At 47.8% G+C, this 12,111-nt stretch overlaps 1 protein-coding gene across 15 annotated transcripts in view; it reads left to right on the forward strand.

The window, feature by feature from the left end:
• HSPG2 (heparan sulfate proteoglycan 2) overlaps nt 1-12,111 on the forward strand; it is a 216,933-nt gene that overhangs the window by 45,145 nt on the left and 159,677 nt on the right. For all 15 annotated transcript variants that reach the window (XM_081870613.1, XM_081870623.1, XM_081870621.1 and 12 more), the window contains exons 2-3: nt 3,531-3,666; nt 6,106-6,189. In XM_081870613.1, coding sequence (XP_081726739.1) covers nt 3,531-3,666; nt 6,106-6,189 — 220 coding nt within the window. The remainder of the gene's footprint in view (nt 1-3,530; nt 3,667-6,105; nt 6,190-12,111) is intronic.

Consider the following 12,111-nt stretch of genomic DNA (forward strand, 5'->3'; position numbering starts at 1 on the left):
GTGGCCAGCATGACTAAGCCGCTTCTGGTGAACCAGAGCAGCACACGGAAGCACCGTTTACCTTCCTGCCAGAACGGTACCTATTTATCTACTTGCACTTTGACATGCTTTCGAACTGCTAGGTTGGCAGGAGCAGGGACTGAGCAACGGGAGCTCACCCCGTCGCAGAGATTTGAACCACCGACCTTCTGATTGGCAAGTCCTAGGCTCTGTGGTTTAACCCACAGCGCCACCCGCGTCCCTATTTTTTTTTTGTACTAACCACCAAAACACAAACAGTGAAACCCCCCAGGCGGCTGATACATTGGGTATACAATATTCAATAATATACATACTCAATAATAACATATTCAAATTAACCATATGTACACTTCTATATACCTTAACAGGGACGCGGGTGGCGCTGTAGGTAAAACCTCAGCTTTATAGCGGGAAGGTAAACAGCGTTTCCGTGTGCTGTGCTGGTGCAGGCTCGCCAGAGCAGCTTCGTCACGCTGGCCACGTGACCCGGAAGTGTCTCCGGACAGCGCTGGCCCCCGGCCTCTTAAGTGAGATGGGCGCACAACCCTAGAGTCGGACATGACTGGCCCGTACGGGCAGGGGTACCTTTACCTTTACCTTTTATATACCTTAACACTCCTCCTTCCACAAGGTTTATTTAACTTTTAACATTTCAATTGCCCCAAATTGTTCAAACCTACTCAAATAATTCAATATCTTCTCAAACCAATCCTCCTCTTTCTCACTGACCTTAAACCCTTTCATTCTATGTATCTTCACAGTTAGGTATTCTAAAATGATAATATTATTCAGTTTTTTCCTCCATTGGTTCACCCCTAGCTCTTCTGCATTTTTCCAGTTACTCCCAGCAAGCTCTTATTATATCGAAGCAGTATACCTCTAAACACCAGATGCTGTGATGCATGATAAGAAGCTATGTAATTTGATATACCTAAACATTAACCCATCGTGTCTGCTCTGATTAATTTGAAGTATTATTACTGTATATATACAGTTGGCAGATATTAGATGGGAAGCCCGCTTTTTTGTTGTTTTGGGTTTTCCTTTTTTGCCCTTAACTTAGCTCTTTTTGTTTTTAATTTTTTCTGAAGTCCTCTACCCTGGACTGATGAGGACATACACAGAGAGATGACAGGTGGATGATGAGGGGCTCTGTGTGGGAGACAGGGGAAAGAAACAGGAATTCCCAGGTGAGAGCTGGGAATGTCTGCTTTTCTGTACAGTGGTACCTTAGTTTTCAAACGTCTCCGTTTCGGAACTCAAACGCTGTAAACCTGGAAGTAAATGCTTCCATTTTCGAACGTGTCTCAGAAGTCAAACTATTTCCGCTGCATGTATATTTTATTTTTCCTCAATTTTCTCTATTAAATTTTCCGACTGCCCTTTGCGCCTTGGTTTTTGGAACTCGAACGGTCTTCCAGAACGGATTATGTTTGAAAACCGAGGTACCACTGTATATGGAAAAAGCATATGGCACAATTGTGATGAGAGGGTTTTTATATCTTTTTTTCCTTCTCTCTCTTGCCTTTTGGTTTTTTCTCTTATTTTGGCTTTTCTGTATCTCTCTCTAGATTAGATTGGCTTTTATTGTATCAAATGTTGAAAACTTTCAATAAAATATTGAAACGCCAGTTGCTGGGATTCACAAGTTCGGAGATATGCTCAGTCCTTGCTTGGGGCATCTTTGAGAAGAGGACATTGGGCTACAGTGGTGCCTCGCAAGACGAAATTCGTTCTGCGAGTCTCTTCGTCTTGCGGTTTTTTCGTCTTGCGAAGCACGTCTATTAGCGTCTTAGCGGCTCTTAGCGGCTTAGCGGCTATTAACGGCTTAGCGGCTATTAACGGCTTAGCGGCTTTAAGAAAACGGAAACAAACTTGCAAGAACTCGCAAGACGTTTCGTCTTGCGAAGCAAGCCCATAGGGATATTCGTCTTGCGGAACGACTCAAAAAACGGAAAACTCTTTCGTCTTGCGCGTTTTTCGTCTTGCGAGGCATTCGTCTTGCGAGGTATCACTGTATATGGATCACTGACTGGATCCAGCAGGATCTTCTGAGGTTCTTCGATGACTCTCGAATTCCCATTGAGGCATCGAAAGAGAAGGACTCATCGTATCCAGGGTCAGTCTGCCTCCAAGTCCAAGTCCCTGAAAAGTGCAGGAGGGGAGACTCTTGTGTTCGAATTCTGCTTGCGCGCTTCCCATTGTGGGCAGGAGCCCTCTGGGCTCAATCCACCCTTGGGGCTCTTCCAGCAATTGGGAACGTTCCATCTGGGCCTGGTTGCCATCTTTGGTCTGGAACAAATACAGTGGTACCTCTGGTTGCGAACGGGATCCGTTCCAGAGGCCCGTTCGCAACATTAAAAGAGCGCAACCCACAGTGGCGCGTCTGCGCGCACACGGGTTGCGATTCGTCACTTCTGTGCATGTGACGTCATTTTGCGCTTTGCGCATGTGTAAGCGGCGAAACCCAGAAGTAACCCTTTCCGGTACTTCCAGGTCGCTGTGGGACGTAACCTGAAAGAACGTAACATGAAGTGGCCGTAGCATGAGGTATGACTATATAGGTCAGGGGTGGGGGTTGTGGGGCACACTCTTGCGCCACCAAATTCTGCCCCCTTGTGGAGGATCTCTAGCTTAGGGCCTCACTCTCCTGGGGGCCCCCAAAAAATTTAAAGGGAAAAAAACTGGGTGTACATTTCCAAAATAAAAGATAAAAAAACAAATAAAATAAAATCTACATAACAGCAACAGTGTTTTGTGTTGTGTACGCTCCTATGATATAAGTAATGGGCCCCGCCTGCTAGCCTGCTCCCTAAAATATCACTGGTTTGCTCATTTCTATATATAGGGTGCCTACATTCTGCTATTTATAATTATTAGTAGTTTGCATCATAGATTGACACCTATTATTATTTCATGTTATAGCAAGTTTAAAGAGACTAGATTATGAGTCTTTGTAAATTGTGTTTCTAAAGGAACTTTTGTTATTGCCAAATGCCAGTGTGTTTGCATTATTAAGTTTGTTATGAATAACAAAATCATTTTAAGTTAGAGCTTAATAATCAATTCACTATTGATATACTTCCTAATTGTATTTCACTATTGATATACTTCTTAATTGTTATTTCAGTTCAACAAATACTTTGTTAAATACATATTTTGTTATGTGCAAATGGCTTTAGATACCTATTAGGTCCATAAATTACCGTATAGCTTATATTCAACACACAAAAAACCAGTGACAATTTGTTGTTGACCAAGGACAGCTGGACATATAAAGGACCCCATTGCCTTCAGTAGCTTAGGGCCTCATCAAACCTAAATCCAGCTCTGTTGGGGTGGCAGAGGAGGCCAAGTTGCAGAGGATCTGCAACTTGGCTAGAACGGCAGGTGGCGGCAACCCTTCCTGGGACGGATCCTGGTAGGGGAGAGAGAAAGTGGGTGCTCCATGCTCAAGACGAAAGCAGCACCCTTCTTCCACCTAACCGCTCTGCTTTCCCTGCTCTCAGGTGGCTCACGCGTCCAAGCGGCCGGATGAGTCCTCCTTCCCTGAAGACACAGAATCGGAGGCCGTGCGCCAGCGCTGGAGGAAATACGCGGAGCTTTCTGACGATGAGGATCTGCTAGCGGACGAGGCGTCCGGAGGTGAGGGTTGGGCTGGGGAACTTCCCACCTCTTCCAAAGCACTACGTTTGGCTATGCGAAGGACGGACGGCAAATGTCCGAATCTCGTACTCGCAAAAGCTTCGTGTCTGAAGATTCAGGGCAGACAAAATAAAGTCCTTCACAGAGTTCACCCATGGAACTCCCTCCCACAAGAGGCAATGACAGCCGACACCTTGAACGGCTTTAAAGGGGGATTGGACAAATTCGTGGTGGAGGAGGAGGCTCTCAGTGTATTTAAATTTCATTTTCAGTGGAGAAATAAATTGAAGGAGATAAGAAACAGAAAAACTGCGTTCCAAATATGATTATATATATCCATTCACAACATACGTCTAAAAGCAATCTGTTCGTATGTCACAAGAAATATCTTTTATCATATTTTCTATCTATTGATCAAAGTGGGGCGGGCATAATATTATCTTTCCAATGGATCAATATCAGTCTTTTGGCAAAAGTAAGGGTACGAAGAGCCCATCTCTGTTGACCCACTGTCAGACCGCACATAGTTAGAGTGTGGTTTAGGATAATATTATCATCTGACAATTTTAACTCACCCCCATTAGTATTTATACATCCTAATACTTTTCTCCTTGTTTAATTACGTTTTTAATAATGATAATCTTGGAGCTGAAGAAACCCATAGGCATTTCTTTAATAATGAGCTTATTTTCTGGGAATATGGACTGTGATCCTTCTTGGAATATAAAATGGGAGTAATATTCATTTAGTCTTCCCCAAAGGGTAAGGTTTAATGACTCCAACCTCTCAATGTCTAAGGAAACCTCTTTGATTATTTTGTTCCTATTACCTGGTACTAACTGGATTATATCCTTCGGAATTAAAATACCTAAGTATTGAACTAATAATAATAATAATAATAATAATAATAATAATAATAATAATAATAATAATAATAATATATCCCGCCCATCTGGCTGGGTTTCCCCAGCCACTCTGGGCGGCTCCCAACAAAGTAATGCGGAACTGATATTTCTTAAATGAATGTGTTAGCACCTTTTCGCCCATTGGCACCAGTTCTGATTTAACCCAGTTAATAGAGTAGCCAGAAATTTGACGGAAAGTATTTATTGTTTGCAACAGCCTTTGGATACAAGTGTGAGGTTTTGTGATAAACAAAAGTGTATCATCTGCAAATGAAACCCATTGATATTCAACTGAGTTGTGAACTGCTCTGTAGATCTCGCTATGTTGTCTTAATAACACAGACCAAGGGTTCTAAGCAGAACTTAGAATATTTCCTTGGAAGGGGGTGGACTCTCCATCTCTGAAGATGGTTCAGAGACTCAGCTAGTGCAGAATTCAGCGGCCAAGTTGCTCACCGGAGCAAGACGGTTTGAGCATATTACACCCATCCTGGTCCGAGTGCACTGGCTACCAATTAGTTTCCAGACCCAATTCAAAATGCTGGTTTCCGCCTATAAAGCCTTAAACGGCTCAGGACCGCAATACCTCAAGGACCGCCTCTTTCCATATGAACCTACCTGGACCCTGAGATCATCTTCTGAGGCTCTCCTTCGTGTCCCTCCTCCTTGAGAGGTCCGGAGGGTGGCAACACGAGAACGGGGCCTTCTCTGCAGTGGCTCCCCGTCTGTGGAATGCCCTCCCTAGGGAAGTTCACCTGGTGCCTTCATTACACACCTTTAGGCGCCAGGCAAAAATGTACCTTTTTAACCAGGCCTTTGGTTCATCTGTTTGACATCCTATATCGTTTTAAACGGTGGCTCTTTTCTGGGGGAGGTGTTATTGGGTTGTTGTTGTTTTCTTCTTCTTCTTCTTCTTCTTCTTCTTCTTCTTCTTCTTCTTCTTCTTCTTCTTCTTCTTTATACCCCGCCCATCTGGCTGGGTTTCCCCAGCCACTCTGGGCGGCTTTCAACAGAATATTTAAATACCATAATCTATTAAACATTAAAAGCTTCCCTAAACAGGGCTGCCTTCAGATGTCTTCTAAAAGTCAGATGGTTGTTTATTTCCTTGACATCTGATGGGAGGGTGTTCCATAGGGTGGGCGCCACTACCGAGAAGGCCCTCTGCCTGGTTCCCTGTAACTTAGCTTCTCGCAGGGAGGGAACCGCTGGAAGGCCCTTGGCGCTGGACCTCAGTGTCCAGGTAGAACGATGGGGGTGGAGACGTTCCTTCAGGTATACTGAGCCGAGGCTGTTTAGGGCTTTCAATGTCAGCACCAAAACTTTTATTCTGCTATATCTTGTGATCTTTTCCGTGAACTGCCCTGAGACCTCCAGGTATAGGTTGGTATATAAACAACAACAACAACAATTCTACTGCAATTCCTGCATTGCCGAGGGTTGAGCTAGATGAAACTCAGGGGTCCCTTCAAACTATGCAATGCTATGCTGGCGCAGGTGACACTCACGTCGTGGTTCTTGCTTTTCCTTGCAGATGGGTATGGAAGTGGCGAGAACGGCAGCGGAATAGTCTCTCCAGACAAGCCTCTCCCCACCATCGAGCCTCTCTTCCCCACAGGTAAGAGGCCAGCTGGGTCTTGGTCTAGTGGTGGGGTACAAGACGTCTCCAGATTCAATTCCCAAAGTCCCCCATCCCGAGGAAACTCCGGCTGTAGAGCTGGCAGCACCCTGGGGTGCAGCTGCTTGCAGGAGGTGCTGAGCTGGGTGTAACAGGGCTCCCAACAGCTTCATACATGGGTGGGCAGGAGGGGGGAGAAATTTGCAACGGTCCCTCAACCAAATTGGCCGGTCCTGGACATACGTGTGGGTCAGAGTGCAGATATCAGTTGGATTGCAAATGTCAGAATGCGGGTAAAGGTAAAGGGACCCCTGACCATTAGGTCCAGTCACGGACGACTCTGGGGTTGCAGCGCTCATCTCGCTTTGTTGGCCGAGGGAGCCGGCGTACAGCTTCCGGGTCATGTGGCCAGCAGGACTAAGCCGCTTCTAGCGAACCAGAGCAGCGCACGGTAACGCCGTTTAACTTCCTGCCAGAGCGGTACCTATTTATCTACTTGCACTTTGACGTGCTTTCGAACTGCTAGGTTGGCAGGAGACGGGATTGAGCAACGGGAGCTCACCCCATGGCAGGGATTCGAACCGCCGACCTTCTCATCGGCAAGTCCTAGGCTCTGTGGTTTAACCCACAGTGCCACCTGTGTCCTTTTTTAACCAGAATGCAGGTATCCGTCATTAAAAAAAACCCCTGACGCTTAAGCCCAGTCAAAGGCAACTATGGGGTTGTGGCGCTCATAACGCTTTCAGACCGTGGGAGCCAGCATTCCGGGTCATGTGGCCAGCATGAGTAAACTGCTTCTGGCGCAATGGAACACCGTGACGAGTGCCAGAGTGCACGGAAACACCGTTTACTTTCCCGCCGCAGCGGTACCTATTTATCTACTTGCACTGGTGTGCTTTCGAACTGCTAGGTTGGCAGGAGCTGGAGCAGAGCGACGGGAGGTCACCCCGTCACATGGATTCGAACCGCCAACCTTCTGATCGGCAGGCTCAAGAGGCTCAGTTATTTAAACCACAAGACAACCTCAGAAGGTGGTGGACTTGGAGGTTTTTAAGCAGAGGTTGGGTGACAGTCTATCAGGAATTCTTCCGCTGTGATTCCTGCTGAGCTAGAGGACCCTGTAGTTCTCTGATAGAGATTTTGGCTCCTAAATAATACAAACAAAAGCTCCCATTTTACAGGGGAAATGCAGAATAAAAGGGTTGCGTCTAACAAAGCTCTAAGTTACCATCGCCTACCGGGGTGTTGGCGGCATGGGAGAATGAATATTGCAGGTTGCGGGTGACTTTGTTGAGCTTTGTTGAGATTGCACAATCTGTCATGCGCTGGGGTTCTACCGGTGCAACTTGCCTTTGGATTTGGTGCAGTGTTCAAATCCGTAGTGAGATTGTGCTCGAATCGTGCTTGCTCGTTTCCCATAAGGGAAATACAAAACATTAAACAAAGCCACAAAGACTTGTGAACTACCCAGCCTAAAATGAATTTATAATGTCTGGTTTCAATAGATTTTTCAAATGCTTAACTCAGTCTATTAAATAAGTTCATGAAGATACCACAAAAGGTAAGTTCGATGATATTCACAATACCAAGAGGTGCCGGCAGTCCAAGTAATTAAGAGGCCGCTGTTCGCCCCCAATGGGGCCCTTTAACTGGAGCTTGCGGGTAGCACACTCCCAAGATAGTTTTCCAGGCTTCTTCAGTGGTCTAATCTCAAAGTCTTGATATGTATATTGATATTCAGTCTTATAGAGAATACTCTTTCTTGGCTTAAAATTAAGAGACTGATTTCCTTACTTGGACTGCCAGGGCGAAACAGGTGCAAAACGCTGGCACCCTGTCATCTACAACTTCATTGTCTACAACTTTCTTAACATCCATCTACAACTCTACTGGGGACGCGGGTGGCGCTGTGAGTTAAACCACAGAGCCTAGGACTTGCTGATCAGAAGGTTGGCGGTTCGAATCCCCGCGACGGGGTGAGCTCCCGTTGCTCGGTCCCTGCTCCTGCCAACCTAGCAGTTCGAAAGCATGTCAACGTGCAAGTAGATAAATAGGTACCGCTCCGGCGGGAAGGTAAATGGCGTTTCCGTGCGCTGCTCTGGTTCACCAGAAGTGGCTTAGTCATGCTGGCCACATGACCCGGAAGCTGTACGCCGGCTCCCTTGGTCAATAAAGCGAGATGAGTGGGTCACGACTGGACCTAATGGTCAGGGGTCCCTTTACCTTTACAACTCTACTAGCATCTCTCAGTATTGTGAATATCCTTGAACTTACCTTTTGTTGGTATCTTCATGAACTGACTGAGTTAAGCATTTGAAAAATCTATTGAAACCAGACATTATAAATTCATTTTAGGCTGGGTCGTTCGCAAGTCTTTGTGGCTTTGTTTAATGTTTTGTATTTTTCTCGGAAGGTTGTTAAAATATGTATAATTATTGTTCTGTGTACATTAGTCGCCAATGTGTTGCATGAGTCGCACTTCTTCTGTCAGCAGCACAGATTGCATTTTTCTAGCAGGTTTCCCATAAGGGGCTACTGGGAGCCACTGGGAGAAGGGGATGCTGAACTGGACGGGCCACTGGTCTCATCCACCAGGACTCTTCTTCCGTTTTTCTTCCTCTCGCCCACCAGACCTTGCTCCGGAGCTTCCCTTTGGGGCATCTGGTCTGTGCTGGCAACCGGCAAGAGCCTGAGGCATGCCCGGTCGTGCCACGGAGGGCATCTGGTTCCGGATTCCTGCCTGAGCCGTGGGCAGGAGAGGCCTGGGGCGGTTTCCAGAGCCGCTGGCGAGATGAGTCCCTGCTGGCCCCATCCCATTCCCGACCCAAGAGGCCCATCCAACTGTGGGGGAGGCTTTTTGGAAAGGCAGAGGCCTGTCTTGTCTGCGGCGTCTCGGCAGGAGAAGTCACCTCCGGCCCCTTCGACTATCCAGCGCATCTGTGCTCATTTCCAGCTTCCCGGTTCCTTTATTTATTGCCGTTCTATCCTACCTTTTCCTCTGACATGGCCTTTCTCCCCCCCCCCCCCCATTTCACCCCCACAACAACCCTGTGAGGTAGGTTAGACTGAGAGGCAGGAATTGGTCGTCAAGGTCATGGCTGGGTTGGGGGGAATTTGAACCGTGGTCTCCCAGGTCCCGGTCCGACACTCTAACCACTATGCCATACTGCCTCTCAGTGCAGGAGTTGGAAGCTTGGGAGAGAAGGAACAGAATCCACCTTTATCTGTCCTTGAACCTTTTTTAGGCTGGCGCAGGGTGGGTCTCGGCCCCTCTGCTTAGGAGCAAGGCTGCGAGTGCTGAGATTATTTGCCAAAAGACTGCAAGGCCCTGGGTTCAATTTCTGGCAGCATCTCCCCATAAGGATGCAAATACCTGAAACCCCAGAGTGTTGCTGCCAGCCAGTGTTGATGTTATTGAGCTCAATGCAGTGCATGTTTGACTTGGCATAAGGCAGCTAAGGTGTGGGGGGGGCATGGCCTTCCCCTCTTTATTCCCCCTGCAGAGATGTTGGGGTGCAGGGCCCCCCAACACAAATGGTCATGTCCTAATTGATATAGAGGTGTGCATTTGGAGTGACTTTCAGAGGGGAAAACACTGGCTGCATACGCATCATGGATTTAAAGCGCATGCGCACACACACCCACACACCCAAAGAAGAAATCTGGGAATTTTAGTTTCTTGTGGGTGCTGGGAATTTTAGTTTCTTGTGGGTGCTGGGAATTTTAGTTTCTTGTGGGTGCTGGGAATTTTAGTTTCTTGTGGGTGCTGGGAATTTTAGTTTCTTGTGGGTGCTGGGAATTTTAGTTTCTAGTGGGTGCTGGGAATTTTAGTTTCTAGTGGGTGCTGGGAACTGTAGCTCCCTTGGTGGGGGGCCAAACTACATTTCCCAGGGGGGAATGTGCTTTAAATTTGTTGGGGGCGCATCCAGTCACGTTCTTCTCAAAGCAGACCCACTGAAATGAATGAACCCAAGTCATGCATGCTCATGAGCTTCAGTGGGTCTACTCTGAGGAGGGCTGGCATTGGCGACAACCCTCCCCGGTACACCAGCTACACCACTTGCTGCCAGAGATGTTTTGCGTGCAAGTCGATGGGGCCCTCTTGCAAACAAGGCAGCAGCTGTTGCGTGCGTGTTTGTGTTTTTCATCCCGTAAGCAAAGCTTTTAGAAGAGAAAACAAATTACTTTTAAAAAGCCGAGGGGGGAAAGAGAGAGAGAGAGAGGTCTAGATCCCTGCTTGCAAAAGCGGGGTGGGTGTGTAAAGTTTATGTTGGGTGCAGTCCCTCCTCTGCTGTCTGGGCCTGCTGCAGAATTTGGGTCTCTGCACATGCATGTATTTTTATTTTAAGCCGCTCCGCTCCTTTTGACATCTTGGTTGGGGGGAAACCCCAGACCATCTCTGCTCCCCGGGAGGCATTCCAAGGGGAGGCGGGATCTGGTGGGGCGAGTCCTTGGAAGTTTGGGGCTACGGCCCTCTATCTGGGAGCCAAGGGGGTTGCCAAGATGGGGGGGGTTGAAGGTGGGGAGGGGGATAGATCCGGTGGGTGGGTGGGGGGCGTTGGAAGCACAAACCTCTGCACACACGCCCATGCTCAGTTTCATGCTCCCTTCCCCACACAGCCCTCAGACACACCCACAGACCTGCAAACCTGCGTCAGAATTCAGAGGAAATTCAAAACAATGCGCAGAGCTCATTTCCCCCCAGATGTTCTATGCTGAACCATGCTTATCCTTCGCCTGCGATTGTAAACACCTCTGGTCTGGTTGGCTTTGGGGAGGTGGGGGTGCAACTGTTTCTGATGTCATCACCCATTTTGGGAGAGCATCACTGCGAGTGTGGAGGACCACAGCTCTCCTGGTAGGCAAACTAAGGCCCGGGGGCTGGATCCGGCCCAGTCACCTTCTAAATCCAGCCCGTGGACAGTCCAGGAATCTGTGTGTTTTTGCATGAGTAGAATGTGTCCTTTTGTTTAAAATGCATCTCTGGGTTATTTGTGCGGCCTGCCTTGTGTTTTTACATGAGTGGAATGTGTGCTTTTATTTAAAAGGCATTTCTGGAGGCGGTTGGAGGATGGATGGCAGCTAACAGATTGAGGTTGAATCCTGACAAGACAGAAGTACTGTTTTTGGGGGACAGGAGGCAGGCAGGTGTGAAGGACTCCCTGGTCCTGAATGGGGTGCCCCTGAAGGACCAGGTGCGCAGCCTGGGAGTCATTCTGGACTCACAGCTGTCCATGGAGGCACAGGTCTGTGTCCAGGGTGGCTGTCTACCAGCTCCATCTGGTACGCAGGCTGAGACCCTACCTGCCCGCACACTGTCTCGCCGGAGTGGTGCATGCTCTAGTTATCTCCTGCTTAGACTACTGCAATGCGCTCTAAGTGGGGCTACCTTTGAAGGTGACCCGGAAACTGCAACTAATCCAGAATGCAGCAGCAGGACTGGTGACTGGGAGCGGCCGCCGAGACCATATAACACCGGTCTTGAAAGAACTACACTGGCCCGCCCATTTCCGAGCACAATTCAAAGTGTTGGTGCTGATCTTTAAAGCCCTAAATGGCCTCGGTCCAGTATACCTGAAGGAGCGTCTCCACCTCCATCATTCTGCCCGGACACTGAGATCCAGCGCCGAGGGCCGTCTGGCGGTTCCCTCGCTGAGAGAAGCCAAGTTACAGGGAACCAGGCAGAGGGCCTTCTCGGTAGTGGCACCCACCCTGTGGAACGCCCTCCCACCAGATGTCAAAGAGGAAAAAAACCACCAAACTTTTAGAAGACATCTGAAGGCAGCCCTGTTTAGGGAAGCTTTTAATGTTTAATAGGTTATTGTATTTTAGTGTTTTATTGGAAGCCGCCCAGAGTGGCTGGGGAAACCCAGCCAGATGGGCGGGGTATAAATAAATTATTATTATTATTATTATTATTAT

Source organism: Podarcis erhardii (assembly GCF_964252035.2).
Source record: "Podarcis erhardii genome assembly, chromosome: 7".
Lineage (NCBI taxonomy): Eukaryota > Metazoa > Chordata > Lepidosauria > Squamata > Lacertidae > Podarcis > Podarcis erhardii.